This window comes from Capsicum annuum, chromosome 11 (genome assembly GCF_002878395.1).
Source record: "Capsicum annuum cultivar UCD-10X-F1 chromosome 11, UCD10Xv1.1, whole genome shotgun sequence".
Classification (NCBI taxonomy): Eukaryota; Viridiplantae; Streptophyta; class Magnoliopsida; order Solanales; family Solanaceae; genus Capsicum; species Capsicum annuum.
Window position 1 is genome coordinate 47,355,052 of NC_061121.1, and position 25,816 is coordinate 47,380,867.

Sequence of the window (25,816 nt, forward strand, 5' to 3'; positions counted from 1 at the left end):
TCCTTCAGTCTTTCTCCTTCTCCTCATAATGGTTATTTCATGGAAGGGAGTCTTGATTTTGTGGATGAAAGAAAGTTGTTTGGTAGGTGGGGAGGACGTTTTGAAATTTAGAAAGGTTTTGTGGAATTTGCGAGTAGTTTAGTGGCATCTGAGAAAGATTTTGCAAATTTGGAAGTGAATTTGGTGGATTCGGGGATAGATTCGATGGAAGATTTGGGGATGGATTTTGTGGATTTGGGAGTGAATCTTGTGAATTTGGGAATGAATTTTGTTGATTTGCAAATGGGTTCTGGGGATTTGGAATGGATTCGGAGATGGGTTTTGCGAGGTTAGAGATGGATTTTGTGGATGGTAAACATCTGGGTTATTATTGTGATTGGTGTTTTAGACAATTTGAGGAGCATAGACGGATAGTACGTTGTTTAGATGTTTCTTGATAATAGGTGTACTAAGGGGAGGAATTTGGAGTAGAGTCTCGTATTCTCCTGGAGCGGGAGCATTGACAGTGATGGCCAGGTTAGCCAAATCTCAAGTGCGATTTATTTCCTCCTGAACCAATTCTAACTTTCTTGAAAGTTCCACAATCATCTTACTTTGTTCCGCTATTACATTGTCCCTGATGGTCAATGCCTTTTCTTCGTCATTTCTAGTCATTATTGAATAATGGTCAGAAGATGGGATTTTGTGCGCTTTTGACCGGGTGAAGTAGGGATATTCTGCCAGCTTATTTCAACACGGAGTAGTTTTCTATTATCTATAAAGTAAAACAACTCAAAGGCAAATGTGTTAGTTTCCACATGTGATAAGCAATGCAAAATACTTGACAAGAAATAGCCACATAGAGTTGTTTGTGTCATAGACAAATTCATCCATAAGAGCATAGCGGATAAACTTGCCTTTGATCCAAACAAACTCACATAAACACATAACACAATTATATCATATAAAAATATTATAATAATGCGTATCCTAATTGGGGTGACCCTTTTGAGCCAAGGGTTTGGGCCTAACGATTTTTGAAGAAAAATATATGTTTTCTTAAGGTCAATCCATTATCTACCAACTTTAATAGCCACTAAAAAGGGCATAAATGCCTACAAAAGATAACAAAAGGGGGATACAATCTTTACAAAAAAGGAAATAACATGAAAGAAAATAAGTTCCCACGCAGGAGAATAAAAAAAACTAGCTACTGGACGCTCTTTCGTTTGCCTTTGTCGTCTTAGATTCGTTCACCTCCTACGATATTTGATACCTATTGATGATCAGATGACTTCCGCATAACTGTGCCTTGTTGTCGTAAGTCATTTTTCCTATACTATCGAGTTGGGAGGCCATGCTATCATCCAAATCGATTAAACACTGCCTAGCATCATCAGCCTCTTGCCTAGCTCTTTTCAACTCTTCCCTCAACATAGGTATTGTTAAAGCATCTTCTACATGTATTTGTCGGTGCACGATTTCACTTTTTTAAAACTCATCTTGAAGCCTGTGGAGTCGGATCTGATGCTCGGATTCTATATCCACGACCCGAGTGGGCACGTTCGTCCCTGGAATTAATGCTTCGGCGAGGTTCCTTTTTAACCACTCCTTGTAAGTGTCACTGACGTCAGTTTCATAACCTATACGGAAAGAGACTTTTGTCCACCTTCTTCTTCTCCAGCCGTTTATCATGTAGTCTTTGAGTGGGGACTCGCTTTCATCATACTCAATGAAGAATCTAAGAATAGAATTGATTTGAGGTGTGTCCTGCTTGATCTCAAATTGCCTAAGAACTCTGCTAGGATTGTAGGGACGGGTTTCCCTAATACCCGAAAGCAATAGAAAAGGCCACTCGCCCCCTCGAATAGTGTATTTCCATGAACGAAGATAGTTAATGGACCATTGCACATTGTCATCTCTTAATTCCCCAAGAGTCTTAAACCAAAATTCGTGAGATGCTTCCATTTTAAACTTGTGTAGAAACAACCACATGTCGTGCGATTCTTGTAGATTCATTCTTGTTTTATGATCAGTTTGTACCATTCTAGGATTTTTCACTAAATGCATCATCATCCACCATTGCAATATAAGGTTACAACCTTGAAAGAAACGATTCTCGACTTGACATCTTCCCAAAGCTAGATATATGTCGATGACAATCATGGGAGCTATGTTATGGAATACATTTTTAGCATTGTACTCCATTCTAAATAAGAGTGTGTGGGTTACTGAGATAACCCTTGGATGAATTGTGTCATTTTCCCCTTGTGGGAACACCATGGTTCCAAGTAGGCCTAGCACAAACGCAAAAGCCCTCGTATCCTTCCATTGTGCTTCTAACTTAAATTTATGTCCAAATTTGTGAAAAGCATTGAATCTTCTGAACCGATAATACAGCTCACGAAAAGTGATATTTGCTCCATCACATTCCCCTAGCCAGGTGTCGTCGTCAATTAAAAATACCTCCTTGATCTTTTGACGATCCCACACAACTGGGACTAAAATGTTCTTGTCAGGTGTCTCCTTTCTCTTGAAACACATTTCAGTACTCTCATAACAAATCTATAGTTCTTCAATGGTAGGAGTCAATTCAACATCCCCGAAGTGAAATACCATATTTTGATCATCCTAAATAGTTGTTAGTACATGGATCATTTCGGCCCAAGCGTCCATCTCGATCAAAGAATGCAGATGCCCGATGTGTGTTCTAACAATTTTTCTCTCTTCTGCGCTCATGTAATCCCACCATATTTTAAGAAAATTGCCGGGTTTAGTAACCATCTTGAACTTTTTGGGGGAATGCTGTTGAGCCACATCCTATACGAAAACAGGCAAAGCCTTCCCTTATCCCCAAAGGGTACTGGATTGAATTAGACAATCATATATATTTTTTTAACACATAAATATGATTCGTCTGTTAATTAACTCAGGGTCAATAGATGTAAGGCGGGTTTTCTAATGGGCCCAATACCCCACTCGGGTATTGGGTCGTCCTAGGCTCATGCCTAAAATATGGTTTTGGTTTCATTCTATCCTAGGTGTCTAGAGTGAGTTTGAACACTGTTTATCAAGCGAACAACTTGAGTTTGAAAATACGAACAACCATCAAACGACTCATGTGCTAATAAGCCGTTCGTATTTCCAACACATTATTGGAATTGAAAAATAGGGGCTGGGACAGCCACGAAATTCCAAAACAGTTTAAATAATGAAGGAATATGCCATGAGATGCGATACTTAAACTTTAAAGAATCAAATTATATAAACATATAAACAGTCAATCAAAAGGCGAAATCAAACATTTGGTTAGAACCTAGTTAAAAATCCCCAGCAGAGTCGTCATTTCTGTTTAGCCAGAAATTTTGACTTCTAGAGAGTCGCCACATAATTTTGAAAAGGAATTAAGAAACCTTTAGAGAATTACTCCAAACGATTCAAAATAGGAAAATCATTTTAAGTTAGAGATTCTGAATAAGCGGTTCCTATTAACATTTTAGGAAGGTGTTAGGCACCTAAAACGTCCGCTAACTTACGGTTATCCAGACTATTTGAAAATCATCTTTGATTAACCTTGAAAAAGTTGATTTTTGAAAAGAAAAGCGATTTTAGGAATATTTTGGTGTTTATGCAAAGCCAGTTTTTAGCGACTTGACTAAGGATTTAACTAGGTTCACAAAACACATAAGGCAAACAAGCGTAAAGAAAAAGAGGAAGGGGAGAAAGTAAGGGATTTAGGCCATTAGGCCCAAATCAATAAGACCTGTCTAGTCTAATTGGGCTTTTGACCCGTTTCACCTATCCTAAACTATTCTTTCAGGCCCGTTGGCCCAAAATCCGCTCCACCTATATTAAATTTACAACTTTGGCTTCGAGGCCCAAATGAACGAATAACTTAAACAAATGAATAAATAAATAGATAAATACAATAAGGAATAAAATAATAAGGGAATAAGACTTTTAAGCCTCTTTGTCGCTTCAACGATAGGACTTTAACCCATTTTCCTTCTTCTTCAACTCCTTGTATTCATATGTCATGCAATCGACTTTAGATTTTCCTTCAGAATAGACTCAAAAATACGCCTCATTGGCCCATTATGAAATGCAAAGGAAAAGAGTACGTTTGGACTCCAACGGATTTCCATGCAAAAAAAGAAAAATAAAGAACATTAATGCATGACCAACGAAAGGAAGAAGAGAAAGAGAAATAAAATTAACACATAGCCAACATATAGAAAGGAAAATTAAAATTAGTTGACACATGACCAACAAAAGAATGAAAGAAAAAGATATAGATAGCACATAAACATTCAGCAAGCCTACTTGATCAAAATATTAAAGACAACCCACAAACTCATCCAAAATTATATCAAGATAGGAAACAAAACCAAAGTGCTATCAAGATTTGTAATTCCATTCGAGGAAACCAAAAGAATAGAAATATAAGGTTACATATTATACAATTTATTATCTAAACAAACGTCTTAAAACCCAAATTCAGTAAAGTAGTAATGAAGGCAACAATCAAACTTTCAGTAAGTGGAAGATCTAAACATTTTGATAAAACAAAACAACAAACTTTTCACAAAAGATAATAATGTGCTTAAGTTTATTAGGGGTATTTAACCTGCAAGCATGCGTGGACGAAAAGAATGCAACTATAAGAATGAGAAGAGTAGTCTCTGGTCAACATAGCACCCTTTATTATATATCGCTTACTAATCACACTTCCTAAATAAACTTACGTTGAAAATGGATTCATACAGGTAAACACCCTAGCAATAAACATTCTTAAAACAAACATGAAAGAATTTTCTAGAAAACAATTAGAGTAGAATAAAGAAAGAACAAAAGTATGCACAATCACAAACACTGACCACCAAACAAAGAGTAAATGCAGAAAGATTCATCACGATACGCCCTTAACTAGACAAGACTTTACTAGTAATCAAAACACTATAAGCGAATAAAATTGCGATGGCAACAGAACATGAATGTTGACTTATTTTATGTCCTATGCAATATTTTGGACCCTTACTTGACTTTATTTTATGCTAATACATTATTACTGTGCTAGTGTTTTTGCCATCCTCTCCTCTCCTTCATATTAGAAGTTAAAAGTCAGGAGTCGCGCAGGTTTGTGGCTTTAAAGCCAATACATCGAGCTTGACTCCATTGACTGCTTATATCTTGATCATAAGACAACAAAGGTAAAAAAATATTGACTTCATAAAGAGAAGGAAAAAAAAGAAAAACTTTCAATAATCCCAAATAAACCGCCTCAAAGCACATGTTAAGATAAACAAAAGAGAATTTTTTACATTATGGAAACGAAAATTCTGTCTTGCTCATGTTCTTCTATACATATATTTAGTACTAACCGAGATTATAAACCACTTTATAATGAAAATCAATGACAATCATGGATAGAACACATCGAACATATAGATATTTTTAAAGAGCGTGTAGCTAATCGCCTTAGTATAATAATAAAAACATGCTCTAAAATCCCTGAATTATAGCTTAACTCTAGTATTCATAGTAATCGCATTTGGCTCTACATAACGTCACAACACATGAAAACCTAATGGCTTTCAAAGCCTGCTACAGCAAACAATTCCCAGCAAGCAAAATTATGAGTTTGACTACATCATTTACTCCCAGCAGAATATGATTACGATTACGATTACATTAACTACGAAGAAGAAGAGAAGAAGAAGAAACACGGTCAAATTAAGGGGAAAACAGAGTGTATTTTCCTCTTTAAGGGCTGCAAACGAGACGACGAGCTATCGGCAGAACTGTCACCACCGGGAGTTGATGTTATTGACTCGGGAACTTCTGATTGATCGACTAGCTTCCCAGAAAGAAGAACGAAAGACAAAATTTTCACAAGAAAAAACTATTTTGCTTTCAGAACTTTTTTCCTCTCCTCTTTTCTCTCAAATAAAATTTTTCCCGACCCAAGAATTTCTCTTTTTTTTTCCGCCTAGCTTTCTCAGAGAATTTTCCCCTCAAATTCCTAACCCAAGAATTTCCAACCCCTTTTTCCAGACCTAAAATTTTTTCAACCCCCTCAATTGCTCTATGTTGAGCTATATATTGAAAGGCATATAGGGGGTAAATAAGAGATTTCTGAAAATAGGGAATTTGAAATTCAAAATTTGAATTCCCCCTTGCCCTAGTTTTTCACTCGTAATTTGTATTCTACTTTGGATTTTTTAAAGAATTTCAAAATTAAGAATACTGAGTGAAATGGATTCTGTTTTCACCAATCAAAATGGAACAAATTCTTCCATTGACCCCGGATATCTCATCGAAAAAAAGGGATATGTACCTTAGCTTGGTGAGGTGTCGATGTTGAGCTAGATCGGAACGTTATTGAGTTATAGGTTTCAAATTCCTAGAAGCTTTGTCAAAGTTGGATACGGGTTGGAGTAGAGGATTCGGGTCTGATACGGGTCAAGGCTGGAGCATGGTCATTGATGTTGGTTCGGGTTTTGCTGGAGTTGGCGTTGTGCATTGAAAAGGATTTGAGAATTGTTCGAATTTGGGGTTGAGGATGGTTTGGTTTTGCTAGATCGGGTTGTTATTTGGAGTTGTTGTCGCGATTTGGCTGTTGCTATCGCTATTTGAAGAAGAAAGGGATAAAAGGGTCGGGTTGGTTTGGTACGGATTGGGCTTGGGGTGGTAGTTAAATGTTGAGTAATTTTGGGTCTTATTTAGAAAATAACCCCAATTATTTGGGGTTATTTAAGAAAATAATTTCAACTCTAATTTAGCCTATTTTGTTTAAATTTCGACCAAATTGAAAGTTAATTGGCCAATTGCATCGCAATTGTAGCCAATATAACTTCACTTATGATCAAATTTTAATAGGATGGTCAAATTAGATCGAAATTCGATACGACTTAACACCTTGTTTAATCCCGAGCTTCTTGATTCCATAAAACAAAACAAATATTTTTTCAAATAAATATTTTTTGAGAATAAATTATATTTAAATCAATATTTTAATCCTTTATGTTAAACCTTGATTAAAATCTGATATTTTATAGAAAATAGGTGTTTAAGTACCAAAACTATATAATTTCGTATAATTGAATACGACAATATATAGTCGCTGTGAACTTATCCAAATAAATACTTTTGAAAAGTTTTCTTTATTCGATAAAATAAATGTAGTAATTTTATTAAAAATCGAAGCAACTCGAGATTAAACTTCAACTTGAGATTAAACTTAGTCGTGGAGGGCAAAAATTAGGTGTCAACAATTGGAATGCAGATTAATAGGGCACCGCGATGCGGTGAGTGTCTCATCGCTATAAGCAGCATGACGCGATGATATCACAGTGAGCTGCTGGAATCGAAATCAAAACACGACCCAATCCTCATCTTGAAAATTTGAAACTCCCCAAGACATGCTCCTTACACCCTTGAACATGAATTAACTCAAAAACCAACATCTCAAGGTCGGGAAGACCAATTTAAAAATCCTCGAAGTTAATAGATCAAAAATAAGACTAAGTCCCCAATACTTAGTGAAATTTTTAGGCTTTAAGCTTTTTGTGCATGCAACTAGGAGCTAAACTAAACTAAGTATAATACGAGGTATTAGAATAGCTCCCCCTTGGGAACATTCCTCCTCGAATAAGACTGATTATGCTGAGAATACTAGGGAAACTTAAATCACATACTGAACATGCATAACTGAAAACATGATTGCATGTCTGAGTCTGGAACATGATACCTTAATGAACTGAATTCGTTAATGCATGTAAAGATATGAGAATGATTATATAGCTGGGTTTGAGAATGGAAAAGAGTTAATCTAAGAAGAACTGTTACCTTATGCTGAGTCTAAGCTTTCATAGAAAAGATAAGGGTACATGGTACGCATATCTGTTTCTGCTTCCTAAGTGGACCCCTCAATAGACTGACTTCGCCAAAGAACTTTGACTAAAGAAACTTCTTTGTTCCTCAGTCTACGAATCTGACGATCAAGGATCTCGACTGCGATTTCTTCGTAAGAGAGGATATCCTTAACATCTATGCTTTCTAAAGGAACTACAACAGCTAGGTCACCAATACACTTCTTTAATAAGGAAACATGGAACACTGGAGGCACTGATGCCAAATCTGCAGGCAACTCAATCTCATAAGCTACCTTCCCAAAACGTCTCAAGATTCGATAAGGGCCAACATATCGGAGACTGAGTTTCCCCTTCTTGCCAAATTTCTTCACTCTTTCATGGGCGAGATTTTCAAATACACCAAATCCCCAACTTCGAACTTAAGATCCCTTCTTCTCACATCTTCATAGGATTTCTAACAACTTTGGGCTATCTTAAGCCTCTAATCAACTGAACCTTCTCTATTGCATCAAACACCAAATGTGGTCCTATCAAAGCAGCCTCACCTACCTCAAACCAACTAATAGAGATCCTCCCATAGAGAGCCTCAAATGGAGCCATCTGACTACTGGAGTGATAACTATTATTGTAGGAAAACTCAATCAAAGGTAAGTAATCATCCCAACTACCCTTGAAGTCAAGAACGCACACCCTCAACATATCCTCTAGGGTCTGAATGGTGCTCTCTACCTGACCATTTGTCTGAGGATAGAAAGCTGTACTGAGAGTGAAATTGGGTACCAAGACCCTTCTGAAAAGCTCTCTAAAAGTAAGAGGTAAACTGAGTACCTCTATCTGAAATGATAGACAATAGGACTCCATGCTACCTAACCAACTCTCTAACATAGATCTTGGCTGACTGAGAAGTATGAACTGGAAAGAAATGGGCTAATTTGGTTATTCTATATACAATCACCCATATCAAATCATGCTGACGATGCATACGAGGCAAACCCGTCACAAAATCTATGTTCACCTCTTCCCACTTTCAAGTGGGGATGCTGAACTCCTATAATGTGCCACAAAGCCTCTGGTGTTCAACTTTGACTTGCTGACAGTTAGAACACTTAGCTACAAACTCTATAATATCTCTCTTCATACCACTCCACTAATAGATTTCCCATAAATCAAGATACATCTTAGTGGCTCCTGGGTATAAAAAGTAGCACGCACCATGCGTTTTCTTGGAGAAGAGGTAATTGAATTTGATGTTCTTGGAAGATAATTAGGGTTTGTTTTCTTGAGAGGAAATTAGAGAATATGGGAAAATAATGCCCTAACTGAAGCTTTAATTCGTATTTTTACAAATTGGGTCAATGGGAAAAGACATAACTACCCCTTAGGAGATTAAATTTGTAAATGGAATGCAGATTAAAAGGGCACCGAGATACGGTGAGTCTCTCATCACTTTAAGCAGCGCGACGCGATGCTATCGTAGTGAGCTGCTGGAATAGAAATATAAACACCACCCAATCCTCATCCTAAAAATTCTAAACTTCCCCGAGACATGCTCCTTACACCCCTGAATATGAATTAATTAAAAAATCAATATCTCAAGCTCAAAAAGACCAATTTAAAAATCCTCGAAGTTAAGAGACAAAAAATAAGACTAAGTCCCCAACACTTAGTGAAATTTTTAGGCTTTAAGACTTTTATGCATGCAACTAGGAGTAGAACTAAGCTAAGTATAATACGGGGTATTACATCAATTTGGGAACTTCTAAAGCTCTTAAATACCTCATACTCCCCCGAAATCCTCTCAAAGGTATTGGAAACTGTGCCAACCATCTCCACTCTTAAAAATCAACATGTAGCAACTACAAAGAAAGGTAAATGGTCAAATCACATAAAAGTAAGATTTCATAAATTAGGTCATTATAATATCCACCACTAAGAGTTTTGTTCATGCTCAAACTAAAAGGCAAGGAAATACTTGAATCAGTAAAAAGCTGAGGATAACGACTACGCATTTTGAACATGACCGCCCTAGTAGCCTCTTCAATAGAATAGTGTCTCCAATGGACATTAACCACAAGAATATCTCTACAATGAAACCGTCTAGCATCCATGGCTAAAATTGACACTGACTCCTTTACAAATGTCAATCTCTCATCTAACTTAGGCTAAATATTGCTCGCACTGACCTCCAAAGTCAATAACACAAGTGTTGCATATCCTCCTAAACTTGAATAGTTTGCTCTGACTGACAGTCGCAAAAATTTATGCTAAGGTCAACATAAGTACCCATTTCCTCCTGATACGCCTGCCAGAATCTTGGCGTGAACACTAATCCTCGATGTGAAATAATAGACACGGGTATCCTATGAAGATGAACTATCTCAAGAACATAGGAATGCGGCAACTTCTTAGGATTGAAGGAAATCTAAATAGGTATGAAATGGGCCAATTTAGTCAATCGATCCACGATGACCCAATTGCTGTCAGAACCATGGGAAGTATGAGGCAACCCACTAATAAAGTCTATAAAGATTTGATCCTGCTTCTACTAGGAATGGATAATCTCTGAAGCAAACAACCCAACCTCAGGTGCTCGGTCTTCACCTGCTGACAAGACAAGCATTGAGCTACAAAGTCCACCTACATTATTTTTCATACCACTTCTTCAGTAATTATTCTTCAAATCATGCTATATCTTGGTCACCATAGGATGGATAAAATATCTAGAAAAGTATGCCTCTTTTAAAATCAATATCACTTATCAACCGACTCTCGACACATAAACTTGACCACTACTTTTCAAATCACCAGCAGAAGCAAGAGATTCCACCTTAGCCTTGCCACTCAACACTGATCTTGAATTAACCTCAAATTATTATTATTAAACTAGTGAGCTCAAATCTTCTTCATCAATAAAGATCTGACATCAATAAAGGCTAACACGTGTTTGGGTGTCAAAATATCAAGCATAGCTATCTGGTTAGTTAAAGACTGACCTATAAGGCAAAAGGCCACTTTTGGGTCAAGAGATAAAGTAAACTCCTCATACCAATTGATTTTCGACTCAAGGCATCTGCAACTACATTAGCCTTAACCAGATGATAGAGAATAGTGAGATCATAATCCTTAAGCAACTCAAGCCAACGTCGTTGTCTCATATAACGATCTCTGTAATTGAAAAAGTACTAAAGGCTACAATGATCTGAGAAAATAATGCAAAGAACTCCATACTAGTAATGTCGCCATAACTTCAGCATAAACACTATGACTGCCAACTTTAAATCATGGGTAGGGTAATTTTTCTCATGACGCTTCAACTGATTAGAGGCATAAGCAATCACCTTACCCTCATGCATTAACACCATACACAAACCAATACTAGAAGCACCATAAAATATGGTAAAACCTATGCCCTCTTTCGGCAAAGTCAAAATAGAGAACGAAGTCAAAAACATCATGAGCTTTTGGAAGTACTTCTCACATATATCCAACCACTAAAATACCATCCTTTTTAGAGTCCACTTGGTTCGTCCACTAAATACCGATAATAATCCACCAGTGAAACTCTGAATATCAATCGGAGAAGTAGGTCTAACTCAATCATGAATCATTTCTGTCATGGTTGAATCAACCATAATACCATACTTGGTCATCATATGACCAAGAACGAGATAGAATCTAACTAAAACTCCCACTTGAAAAACTTAGTACAACCTCTTATCACACAATCTTTGAAGTACAATCCTCAAGTGATTCATCTGATCAACCTCATCCTTGGAATAAACTAAGATTTCATCTGTAAATACAATCATAAAAGAGTCGAGATATGATAAAAATACCCAGTTCATCAACTCTATGAACGTTGAAGGGGCATTATTCAACCCAAAAGACACGACCAAAAACTCATAATGACCTCACCGAGTTGAAAAAGTTTTATCGAAACATCTAAAGCTCTAATCTTCAACTGGTGATGCCCGAACACCAAATCTATCTTGAAAAACATCGAAGCACCCTGAAGTTGATCAAAAAGATCTCTAATGCGAGGAAGAGGATATTTTTCTTAATCGTAACTTTGTTCAATTGCCTATAATCATTACACATACACATAGAACCATCTTTTTCTTCATAATCAAGATAGGAGCACCTTAAGGAGATACATAAAGTTTAGTGAACCCCTTACTCAATAATCCTGTAACTACTTTTTTAATTTTTTTAACTTAGTCGTGGCCATACTATAGGGAGGGATGGAAATGGTCTTGGTGCCTAGCTCTATTTCAATATCAAAATCAATATCACAATCCAGATGCATACCATACAAATTCATACGAAACATATCCATGAACTTACAAATAACCCAATTAGAATCTGTAAAAGGCGCGGAAAAATTACTAGTATAATAGACATAATCCAAATAAGATAAGCACCCTATTTTTACCATGCGACGAACATATAAAAATGATATAGCACCTTTTGGACCTGAATTAAGCATACCCTTCCAAGCTAACCTTGGCACACCTGGCGTAGCTAAGGTCACAATCTTGGCATAACTGTAAGACCCCGCAAAGTCCTAGCTCATTTCAATCCTTTATAGCATGCCCAAAGAGGTCCCAGACTTAGAAAATTTCAGCTAAATATTAAGACATAGTTTTACTTTTGGCCTCAATATTTTAAAGGTCTTATTTTTTATCTTTCTGATCTTAGATTGTTAATTTTTAAATTGATTCATAATCAGGGTTATCTATAGGTCATCTCAGGTGAGTTTTGGTATTTTTGGACATCATTTGAGAAATATTTGGATGACCAAAATAGCAAACCAATGCAATCAAGATGCGTCGCATTGGCTATCGCATCATCATCATCGACGCGATGCATCAATAATCGCATTGATTCCATCGACACACTGCGTCACTTGTCGTATCACTAGGCTTGTTTTTTGTATTAAGTTACGGGTTTGTGGGGGGTAATTGGGTTATTTTTCCCTTATATTATTCAGCTATAACACCAAATTAAGCCTCCCAAAAGGCAAATTCACTCATTATTTCACAAATTCCCTCTAGAGCAAGATCCTAGTTCATCAAGTCTAAGATCAAGTTCCAAGAAATCACCAATAATTCTCATGAATTCAACAATCAAGGTATGTTTAGGTGTTCATCCTTGGTTCCCTTCCTATCTTGAGTTCAAGACTCTTTTTCTTCTAAAACTCAGATTATGATTTACATTCTTGAATGGAATTGTGTTCATGTATGTGTTGTTGTATGGGTTTCAAGCCAAGAATATTTTGAGTTTCATGTAAATAAACTAGAATGTGTGTTGATTTATGTAACCATCATGTTATATCCTTGAATTGTGATGTTTATATAGTAGTCATGGCATTCATATATTGCTGATTCTCATGTACAAGATTTATGCATCCTAGGTGTTTGAAAAAATATCTATGTGAAGAAATTATGCATGAAAATCTATGTGTGATACTTTTAAAGTTGAGATATGGTCCCATTATCTATTTTATTGAGTCCTGGGGTATTGAATACCCAAAATTTAGCTATTTATCTAGTTTCCCATCGAAATAGAATGATTCTGTAGTATCCCAAATAGTAGTATTCGCTCAGTCAATCGAATCTGTGTGAGTTCAGTCAAGTCTTGTACAGTCTAATGATCAGTTTAGTGTCGATTCAGTTGGGAGTAGGATTCAGCATTGAGTGAACCCAAGGTTTGACCCTTAGTAGCAGTCCCTGAGTTATAGAACTATATAGCCAGCGTAGGGTAAACATCTTCATGTCAGATTAGGGTTGACATAACTATATACATCTCATGAGTCTTCCTGCCAAATTTGGGTTGACCTAACTAATGTTAGTAACCCGTGGCATGGTGCTAACACCCTTCAAACTGGGATTATAGGTTGGACCCTAAATCAGTCAATAATCAGAGTATGTCGGTTAGATAATAACTCCTATGGTTACAATTTTAGTATTTAGTATTCAGTATTCACTACAGAACTCAGTTCAGGTCTACACGATCATAACTTTTAGTTATTAGTTATCAGAAGCTCAGTACTTCAGCTTTAGACTAATTCAAATAGATGATAAATGCTTGGTATTACGTGTTCAATACTTGCAGTAGTCCCAGTCTTGCACATACTCTTATCTAGTTACTTCATGATATTTAGTTATTAATCTCATGCATGTGAACCCATGTATACTAGCCTAACCTCACCTAGCATACCAGTATATTCAAAGTACTGATGCATACTCTTTCTTTGTTCTATGATGTCTCATATCATAGGTTTAGATGCTCAGATTTTTGACCGTACATAGCTAGATCATTCTATCAGTTATAGCTATAGTAGTATGTCCTCATCTATCGAGGATATGATATTTATTTAGTCATTACATTTCTTATAGTATTTTTAGTAGTTTAGTTTTTTACAGACAGTAGTTGGAGTTAGTTAGGGACTGTCCCATCAAATCTTTTATTTTAGATGTTTAGAGGCTTTCAGACACTTTCAGTTTGCAGTTATTCTACAGATATACTCAGAATTGATTAAGTTTTATGAACCTTATGGCATTTTTAGTTTTACATCTACATATGTTTCATGATTATTATTCAGTACTCACAGTAGGTACCAATCATGGGTTAGCTTGTGGTCCTTCAGGGTCGTAAGCACTGTGTGACACCCAGGGTGTAGTCTCGGGGAATTAAAAACTTGGTATCAGAGCCTAAGGCTCTAAAGTGTCCTAGGAGTCTGAAATTCGTGTCAAGTAAAGTCTTGTGCATGGGTGTGTATCATGACATGCTTATGTGTAAAAGTCTACGAGGAATTTTAGGAAAGGTTCCCTTCTTTCAGTGTTTATATCGTGTGAATGAGCATGAGCTCAAGTTAATCTCTCGATTTAATCCAACTTTTCCTTCTATTTAAAGAACATTCCTTCCAGAAAGACTAACGAAAGAAGAGCTGGGAACAAGCCAACACCTCCACTTGTTCAGGAACACACCCTAAATGAGCATATTTTTCACGCAAAATTTAGAGTAGCGTTCACCACTCTAGCCCATTCTGTGGTAGCTCAGAATGTTCGAACAACTATTTTTCAAGCCAACCCAGTGGACAATATTACTACAACTAGAATTTGGGACTTCACCCGAATGAACCCTTCTTTATTTTTAGGGTCTAAGTTTGAAGAAGGTCCATAGGAATTCCTTGACATGGTGCAGAAGGTAAAAGACATTATAGGGGTAATTGCTAATAAGAGTATTGAGTTAGCTGCCTATCAGTTGCAAGATGTAGCTCATACGTGGTTTAAGCAGTGGAAAGTAGATAGAGGCACAGATGCAGGGCCTATAGAATGGAAGGAGTTTGCTACTGCTTTTTTGTATAGGTTCTTTTCGTTGGAGTTGAGAGAGGCTAAGGTGTTAGATTTCATCAACCTAAAGTAGGGAAAGATAAGTTTGAAAGATTATTCCCTCAAATTTACTCAGTTGTCCCAATATGCTCCTCATGTAGTAGTTGATAGCAGTTCTAAGATGAGTAAGTTCGTGTCTGGGGTATATGATAGTGTGGTTAAAGAGTGTAGTGCCACAATGCTATTAAGAAGATGGAAATATCTAGGTTGATGGTCCATGCTCAGCTGATTCAAAAACAAAAGGCTAAGAAGAAAGAGGGGGAGAACAAGAGGGCTAGAACAAGTAGCTTTATTTTCACTCAGTGAAAGTCAGAAGGTGGTAACCGTCCTTAGTTCTGCCTAAAATCTTCAGTTCTAGCTCTGTCTTCAGCTAGTGCACCGATGCCCAAATTTAGGAATGATAATAAGTATAGGGCACCAGGCTCTAAATCTCAGGGTAGTGTGAACAGTGCTAGAACAAATCCTCTTTGCCAAAAATATGGCAAAAACTATCAGGGTGTCTGTAAGGCTGGCAGTGACGTGTGTTTCAAGTGTAGTAGCCAGGCCATAGGATCAGAGAATGTCCTCAGGTGGGTTTACAGAGTCAGTATAACTATCCCCTAGTTCAGTCTGGTCGCCCATCTCAGCAAGGTGCCGCTTCTAGTGCCACCAGTAGGCAGCGCCCAAATAGGCTCTATGTATTTCAGTCCTAATAGAATTAGAAGAGTTATCCTGATGTAGTTACTGGTATGTTGCAAGTCTTTCACTTACATATTTATTCTTTGTTAGATCCTGGAGTTTCTCTATCTTTTGTAACTCCTTACATAAACGTCAACTTTGGAGTAGTCTCAATATCCTAACAAAGCCTTTTTTAGTCGTCTACCCTTATGGGTAAGTCTATCATAGCCAGGTGGGTATACAGGAGTTTTCTGGATATGGTGTCTCATAAATTTACTTCAACAGACCTTGTAGAGCTAGAGATGATAGATTTTGACGTCATTCCTAGCATGGATTGGCTCCATTCATGTTATGCTTCAGTTAATTGTAGAAACAGATTTGTCTATTTTCAGTTCTCGAATAAACCAGTTCTAGAATGAAGGGGTAGTACTTCAACACTTACCTTAGAGTGAGAAAAATGATATCTAATGGGTATGTCTATCATCTGGTGCGAGTCAAAGACTATAGTTTCGATACTTCTAATCTTGAGTCATTCCATTCGCAAGTAAATTTCCAAATATATTTCTCAAAGATCTCCCTAGAGTTCCTCTCGAAAGGGAAATTGACTTCAGAATAGATTTTTTCCCAATACTCAACCAATTTTTATTACGCCATACAGAATGGATCCAGCTGAACTTAAAGAGTTAAAAGAATAGTTGAAAGACCTCTTAGACAAAGGGTTTATCAGGCCCAGTGTATCTCCTTGGGGTGCACCAATTCTATTCATGCGAAAGAAAAATGGTTTTCGTAGAATGTGTAAAACTACCACCAGTTGAACACAGTCACCTTTAAGAATAAATTTCCACTTCCTAAAATCGATGACTTATTTGACCAACTTCAGGGTGCCAGTTACTTTTTTAAGATAGACCTCAGATCCGGCTATTATTAGCTCAGAGTAAGAGAATGTGACATCCTAAAAACAACTTTCAGAACCCGATATAGTCACTTTGAATTTCTAGTCATGTCCTTTGGTCTCACTAATGCCCCAAAAACCTTTAAGGACTTGATGAATCGAGTGTTCAAGTAGTACTTGGACATGTTGTCATAGTCTTCATTGATGACATTCTTGTTTACTCCCGCAATAAAAATGATCACGCAGACCTCAGAATAGTATTACAGACTCTCAAAGCCTATCAGTTGTTCACCAACTTGGTCAGTATCTTTCCTTGGTCACAAAGTTTCAGTGATGGCATCAGAGTTTTCCTTAAAAGACCAAAGCAGTGAGAAACTGGACCAGGCCTATCTCTCCGTCAAATATCATGAGTTTCTTGGGTTTGGCTGGCTATTACCGATAGTTTGTTGAAGGATTTTCATCTATTGCATCCCCCATGTACAAATTGACTCAGAAGAAAATCAAGTTCTAGTGGCCAGATTCTTATGAGAAGAGTTTTCAGGAGTTGAAGACTGACTTACTACAACCCTAGTTTTGACTTTGGCCGATGGTTCAGACTGATTTGTTGTATACTGTGATGCTTCCAGAGTTGGTTTGGGGTGTGTTTTGGTGCAGAGATGGAAGGTTATAGCCTATGCCTCTAGACAACTTAAGCCCCATGAAAAGAATTATCCCACCCATGAACTTGAGCTAGCAGCTATTGTGTTTGCCTTAAAGATTTAGAGGCACTATTTGTATGGGGTGCATGTTGATGTGTTCGAAGACCACAAAAGCTTGCAATATGTGTTTTCGCAGAATGATCTGAATCCACTTAAGAGGAGGTGGTTATATTATTGAAAGATTATGATACGAGTGTTTTGTATTATCTAGGCAAGGCCAATATAGTGGAAAATACCCTCATTAGGTTGTCCATGGGTAGTATTTCTTACGTGGAACATGGTAAGAAGAAGTTAGTTTAGCAAGTTCATCAGCTTACCAGACTAGGTGTCCGTTTTGTTGATTGAGCTGAGGGTAGTGTTTAGGTGCAGAATGGTTCAGAATCTTCTTTATTTTCTGAGGTGAACGAAAAGCAGGATAGGGATCCCAGTTTAGTTAAGCTGAAAGAGTCAGTAGAGACTAAAAAGTGGAGGTTTTCTCCCAAGGGGGAGATGATGTGTTGTTTTGCTAGAGTAGGCTATGTGTGCCATGTATAGATGATGTGAGATAACGAATTCTTTCTGAAGCGTATGGTGTGCGTTACTTTATTCATCCAGGGGCCGCTAAGATATATCGTAATTTATGAGAAGTCTATTGGTTGAGTAGGATAAAGAGAGACATTACAGAGTTTGTGGCTAAGTGCTCTACATGTCAGCAGCTGAAGATTAAGCACCAAAATCCTAGTGGTTCTATGTAGGAGTTCAATATTCCTACATGGAAGTGGGAAGAAGTGAACATGGACTTCATGATGGGTTTGCCTCGTAATCATCATCAGCACGATTCGATTTAGGTCATTGTAGACAGGATGACCAAGTACGCCTATTTCTTGCCATTCCATACTTCTTATTCAGTTGAGGACTATACCAAGTTCTATATCAGAGAGTTGGTTAGGTTACACGGTGTCCTATTGTCCATTATTTCAGATAGAGGTGCGCATTTCACCTCTTACTTTTGGAAAGCCTTTTAAAAGGGTCTTGATACCCAAGTCCATCTCAGTATAATCTTCCATCCTCAGATAAATGGCTAAGTAGAAAGGACCATTCAGACTCTAGAGGATATATTGAGAGTGTGTGTCGTTGACTTTAAGGCCAGTTGGGATGACCACTTACCTTTGATTGTTTGCATATAATAATATTTATCATTCTAGTATTCAGATGGCTTCATTTGAGGCTCTTTATGGGAGGAGATATAGATATATCATTGGTTGGTTTAAATAGGTGAGGCCGCAGTTATGGGGCCTAAGTTGGTGTTTGATGCTTTAGAGAAAGTACAGTTGATTAGGGAGAGGCTTAAAATAGCCTAGAGTTGACAAAAATTGTTTGCAGATATGAGAAAGAAAGATCTTGAATTTGAGATTGATGACTTTGTGTACTTGAAAATCTCTCCCATGAAGGGATTAAAGAGGTTTGGAAAGAAGGGGAAGATTAGTCCCCAATATGTTGGTCCTTGTAAGATTCTGAGTCATTTCGGAAAGGTAGCCTATGAACTTGAGTTTCCTGCAGTCTTAGCATCAGTGAACCCAATATTTCATGTCTCCTAGCTAAAGAAGTGCATAGGTGACCCAACAATGGTATTCCCTATAAAGACTGTAGATATTCAGAAGAGTCTCTCTTACAAAGAAGTCCCCGTCGAAATCCTCAATCATCAGACTCACAGACTAAGGAACAAAGAAGTTCGCTTGGTCAAAGTTCTTTGGAGGAACCAGTCCATTGAGAGAGCCACTTAGGAAGCAGAAGCAGACATGCAAACTAAGTACCCTATCTCTTCTCCACAAACTCAAACTCATCCTAAGGTAACAGTTTTTCTTAGATTTACTCGGTTTCATGCTTAGTTTCAACTATAGATTATTCTCATATTATTCATGCATTCATTAATCAGTTCAGTCATGTGTCATATCTTAAGATTCAGTCATGTTTTAGCTATGCACGTTGGTACAGTTGTAGTACCTCAGTTCCTCTCAGCTTAATCAGTCCCATTCGAGGACGAATGTTCCAAATTGCGAGATATTATAAGACCCCGGAAAGTCCTAGCCTATTTTAGTCCTTTATAGCATGCCAAAAGAGGTCCCAGACTTAGAAAATTTCAATGAAGTGTTAAGACTTAGTCTAATTTTTTGCCTTAATATTTTAAAAGTCTCATTTTCGATCTTTCCGATCTTAGATTGTTAATTTTTGAATTGATTCATGATTAAGGTTATCTATAGGTCATCTCAGGTGAGTTTTAGAATTTGTGGACATTTTTTGAGACACATTTGGATGACCAAAATAGCAAGCCAACGTGATCAGGATACGTCGTCATCATGGACGCGATGCGTCGGTAATCGCGTCACTACCATAGACGTGATATGTCACCTATCGCATCACTGAGCATGTTTTGTGTATTAAGTTATGGGTTTGTGGTGGTAATTGGGTCATTTTCTCCCTATATTATTCAGCTATAACACAAAATTAAGCCTCCCAAAAGGCAAATTCTCATTATCTTGTGGTCCTTTGGGGTCGTAAGTATCGTGTGACGCCCAGGGTATAGTCTCGAGGCATTAAAAACTTGGTATCAGATCCTAAGGTTCTAAAGTGTCCTAGGGAGTCTAAAAGTCGCGTCAAGTAGAGTCTTGTGCATGAGTGTGTTGCGCGCCACTCTTATGTATAAGAGGGTACGAGGAGTTTTAGGAAATGTTCCCTTCTTTCAGTGTTCATATCGTGAGAGTGAGGATGAGCTCAAGTTAAACACTCGATCTTATCCAATATTTCCCTCTATTTACAGAACATGCCTCCCAGAAAGAGTAATGAAAGAAGAGCTGGGAACCAGCCAACACCTCTGCCTATTTAGGAAGATCCCCTGAATGAGCACGTTTCTCACACAGAATTCAGAGCAACATTCACCACTCTAGCCTATTTTGTGGTAGCTCAGAATGTTTGACCAACTATTGTTTAGGCCAACCCAGTGGCTAATACTACTGCAGCTAGAATTGGGGACTTCACCCGAATGAACCCTCCTCCATTTTCAGGGTCTAAGTCTGAAGAGGGTCCACAAGAATTCCTCGACATGATGCAGAAAGTAACAGATATTATAGGAGTAACTGCAAGTGAGAGTGGTGATTTAGCTTCCTATCAGCTGCAAGATGTAGCTCATACTTGGTCTAAGCAGCAAAAGGTTGATAGAAGCACAGATGGAGGGCCTATAGAATGGGAGGAGTTTATTACTGCCTTTTAAGATAGGTTCTTTCCATTGGAGTTGAGAGAGGCTAAGGTGTTAGAGTTTATCAACCTGAAGTAGGCAACATGAGTGTGAAAGAGTATTCCCTCAAATTTACACAGTTGGCTCGATATGCTGCTCATATGGTAGCTGATAGCAGATCTAAGATGAGCAAGTTCGTGTCTGGTGTATCTAACAGTGCAGTCAAGGAGTGTTAGACCGCAATGTTGATTAAGTAGATGGACTTGTCTAGGTTGATGGTCCATGCTCAGCAGATTGAGGAACAGAAGGCTAAGGAGAAAGAGAGGGATAATAAAAGGGCTAGGACCAATACTTTCAGTTTCGCTCAGCCAAAGTCAGAAGGTGGTAACCGTTCTCAGTTCTGCCCAAAATTTTTAGTCCTAACTCTATCTTCGGCTAGTGCATCGATGCCCAAATTCAGGAATGATAATAAGGATAGGGCGCCAGGCTCTAAATCTCAGGGTAGTGTGATTAGTACTAAAACAAATCCTCTTTGCCAGAAATGTGGCAGAAACCATTAGGGTGTCTGCAGGGCTGGCAACGACGTGTGTTTTGGGTATGGTAAGCCAGGCCATAAGATCAGAGAATGTCTTCAGTTGGGTTCGCAGAGTCAGTATAACCGTCCCACAGTTCAATTTGGTCGCTCGTCTCAGCAGGGTGTGATAACGCTCAAATTACATTCTTGAATGGGTGTAAGTGATCGTTGTCAATATAATAACCTAACTTAGGTTGGGGTCGAATCTACAAGTACTGAAAACATAGAATTCAAAACTCTACAGTATTGATAGTTTAATAAAAGATGACCCATAGTGTGAATAAAGCAAGCATAAATATAAAATTGGGGGATTTAGTTTGAATGTGTTTATAAAAGACAACTACTTCAATTTTAGTACACTAGCTTGACATTGAAGAATGCTAAGAGTGAATTCAATTAAGAATAAGCCTTAGGGTTATGCAATTATTTGCGTGGGATCATACATGGGTAGTTGGCCATTTATTCAATTTTTAGCTAAAATTCATGGGTAGGCTAGATGTCAATGTATTGGTGTCAATCTTTCAATTACAACACCAAGTTTCACAAATGGGTTCTTTCGAACACCTCACAAATGTGACAATTTCCCTTATCTATTGCCTCAATTAGCATCCGTATGTCTAAGAGATATCATTAAATGAAATGATTCAAGTTATTGGTTGTATTTATTCCTCACACATGTCTTCTCTTTCAAGAATGACATGGGTTCTAGGGTGGTTGGAGTTTGCAACCCCCAACTCTCAATTAATTCATGAAATAAATGCAACACCCATCACAACTAACTAATTAGAAAAATAATTAGCTAAAACCCATGCACTACCACTACCTAAGCAAGCATAACCCCAAGATTGGAACTTACCTACTCATAGATAAAAGGGATAAGAATATACCAAAGGTATCATTAACTTCATCCATGAGAAATAGAGACAACGTAGTTCCACACTTGCGGCTTTAATAATTCTTCAATGGAAAATCACGAACATATATTTTTCATTCAAGCTTAGTACAAAATTCTCAAAAGATGAAAAGATGGATGCTAAAAGAGAAGAGAGGAGCTAAAAAGTTAAAAGAGAGGCTATATTCCAAAAGATGAAAACTAGGTCTTCAAAGATGAGCTAAAAGACTCCTTTTAAACCCCACTCTACATTTGATGGAAATTACAAAATTGCCACCTTATTCTTGATCTGCTTGAGCGGATCCAAAGCGGATGAAGAGCAGACAGAGAGCAGATGGCTAGCAACTCCAAAGCAGATGTGAAGCGGATGTAAAGCGGATGACTCATTTCCTTCACATTTGGCCTTTTGATGACTTGAATGACTTGCCCAATCTTCTATTTTTACTTTTACCTACATAAATTGGCATTACGTAAGAGAGTACCATCATATCAATGAAAAAGCATGATAATTTAGGCTTAAAAGGTGCTAGCAAGTCGTCAAATTGACGACTTATCAACCCCCAAACTTAAACTATTGCTTATCCTCAAGAAACCAAGAATAATTCAATGAGATAGGGTATTTAAATCAAGTCCACCTAGAAGAAAGCTACACTAAATAAATAGGCTAACAAACCTCTACAAACACTTTCCACACATGTCATGGCAACAAATAAACCAAAGCTTTTCAATAAGCACATATTTATGAGGCAAGGATGCAAGTTTGTATATAATGAAACAAAACATCTTAAGATAAGACACAAAATCATCAAAGATTGTCTCAATCTTCACAATGCAACTTACTTCACTCATTTACCCAAATCGGTCGTAAAATATCACCCTCTGCCCACAAGTACCGATGCCTCTCACACGCAATAGTTAGCTCCACACACCAAAGATATTTCAATTCTTAAGGGATCTCAAATAAATAAAGAATTCACACTCACCCTCATAAAGAAATTCAAGTACATTGAATAGAACCATAGGCTTGCCCTTTGTGTTTTTCGCCACTAATGTTGACTTACTTAGTTTGGAATCACCAAGGTCTTGTGGGTCAAGATGAAGATTTAAGATACGGGAAGGAATATATATGGCTCAAGTGACTAAAAGACCTCCTTCAATGCAACCTCTCAATCGTTTCTACCCCCAAAATTTTCAAACCACCCACCTTATTCTTTTTCAAATTATTTCCCATATTTTCCTAACTTTTTTGTTTTGCATTTACCAAACCATTCAAAGCCACCAATTTTTTTCTTTCACTTCTTTGACTTTTTCAAGAGATATTCTACCTATAAGCCCTTTTAGCCCCTCACTCATTCAATTTTTCTCTGTTTTTAAATTCTATAGGCTAGGCTATTTAATTTTATCATCAAGAACATCTCTCGCCTTTTAAGCACATGTATTGACAACCTTACATACATCTTTCTTATCTTTTATTTGTTCATCTTCTCCCAAATACACAAACCCCTAAACTTAGGCTTTTGCCTATAATCCATTATCTAGAATCATGCAATGCGTCAAAGCAGGTTAACTGCCAAAACAGAGGTTTTCAAAAGGGTTTAGGTGTTTTAGCATGGTTATCATTACAATAAGAAAGAATAAAGGTCAAAGAGGTTCAAATGGGTTAACTAGGGAACAATGTTTAGGTGTGAATTTGGCTATGTGATGGGTCAAAAAGGGCCATGGGTTATTCTCCAAACCAAGCTTACCTAGAATTTTGCTTTGAGTACACTCTGGGCAAGTTATAGACTACACAAATGCACAAGAATTATTCAAAAATCTCATCACTCATGGCATTGTACTCATAGAGCAAAACTTAGTCTTCCAACCAATTTGAGCAATTTGAGCTTCATAAGTTACTCTGAGTCAACGACTCATCCTTGTAAAGAGAGAGCCAAAAATTGAGTTTAATGGTCTCACTCAAAGAAAACTCAAGACATCCTTGATCTTACAACTAGATTTTTGGTTTTTTCTCAAAAACATTGTTTTACTTGCCAATGACATTTTGGAAGTATTTTCAAATATTTGATTCTTCCTAGTTAGCCAAAATCATGATAATAAAATAAAATAATAATAAAAAAAAAATAAGATGGGTTGCCTTGAGCCTCCGAGCCAACTTTCTCGCCAACTTTTGGTTCGGAGCTTGAACGTGAGCCTCCGAGCCAACTTTCTCGCATCCCAATTTTATGAAATTAATTGAATCAATCAAAAATAAGCTAAAATTAATATCAAAAATATTAAAAACATCAAAAATAAATCATGGTTTGCCTCCCAAGAAGTGTTGTTGTTATAGTCGTGGTATGACATCATTTACTCATCATTTTGGATCTTTGAAGCAAAGTGACTCAACCTTAGTCGCTCCAGGTCCACCCATATAATAGTGCTTCAATAATTGGCCATTCACCACAAATTTCTTCTTCTCGTGATCTTCCAACCCAATAGATCCACTTGGGTAAACATTTGAGATCACGAACGGGCCCCACCATTTCGATCTAAGCTTTCCCGCAAAGAGTTTCAATCTTGAATTGAAGAGGAATACGTCATCACCCACATGAAACTCTCGCTTTAAGATTTTGGAATCATGCCACCTCTTCATCTTCTCTTTGTACAACACGAAGCTCTCATATTCTTTGAGTCGAAACTCTTCCCACTCATGAAGTTGATTCACCCTTGATTTTGAGGCGTCCTCCCAATCCATATTCAACTTCTTTAAAGCCCATAAAACCTGATGTTCTAACTCAATGGGTAAGTGAAAATCCTTCCCAAACACCAATTGTTAGGGGGACATACCAATAGGAGTTTTATAGTCATTCTATATGTCCAAAGAGCATCATCGAATTGTCTCAGCAATTTTTACGACCAACATTCACGATTTTCTCAAGCATGGACTTGATTTCACAATTTGAAACATCAACTTGGCCATTAGTTTGGAGATGATAAGGAGTAGCAACCTTATGTTTCACCCCATACTTATCAAGCAAAGCACCGATGAATCAATTATAAAAATGAGAGCCACCATCACTAATAATTGCCCTTGGAGTCCCAAACCTTGTAAAGATGTACTTCTTCAAGAAAAAAGTGACACTCTTGCCTTCGTTGTTTGGTAAAGCAATGGATTCCACCCACTTTGAGATATAATCGATGGCTACCAAGATATATTTATTACTATATGAGCTCACAAAGGGACCCATGAAGTTGATCCCCCACACATCAAATAGTTTAACCTCGAGATTGGGCTTAAGAGGCATCTCATGCTTCCTCGAAACACCACCTTGTATTTGACACTGAGGACATGTTTTCACCAACTCATAAGCATCTCTATGAAGGGTGGGCCAATAGTATCCACTTTGAAGAACGTTAGCGGCCGTTCGGATCCCACCATGATGATCACCGAATGGAGAGGAGTGACATGCCTCAAGAATATCTATCATTTCCGCCTCCATGACACACCTATGAATCACACCATCCGCACACTCCCTAAACAAAAATGGTTCATCCCAAAAATACTTTTTCACATCAAATAGGAACCGCTTCTTTTGATAATGATTTAACTCATTGGGAAGCACACCACTCACAATATAGTTAGCATAATCTGCATACCAAGGTGTA

At 37.5% G+C, this 25,816-nt stretch overlaps 1 protein-coding gene across 1 annotated transcript; it reads right to left on the minus strand.

The window, feature by feature from the left end:
- Window positions 1-24,524: 24,524 nt before the first annotated feature.
- LOC107846545 lies at window positions 24,525-24,905 on the minus strand. Its single transcript, XM_016690904.1, has one exon. It carries the CDS (start codon window positions 24,903-24,905, stop codon window positions 24,525-24,527), a length of 381 nt encoding a protein of 126 aa, XP_016546390.1.
- Window positions 24,906-25,816: the final 911 nt, after the last annotated feature.

Coding starts and splice junctions, on each gene's coding strand:
- LOC107846545 (XM_016690904.1), bottom strand. CDS start 24,905: ATGGATTGGGAGGACGCCTCAAAATCAAGGGTGAATCAACTTCATGAG.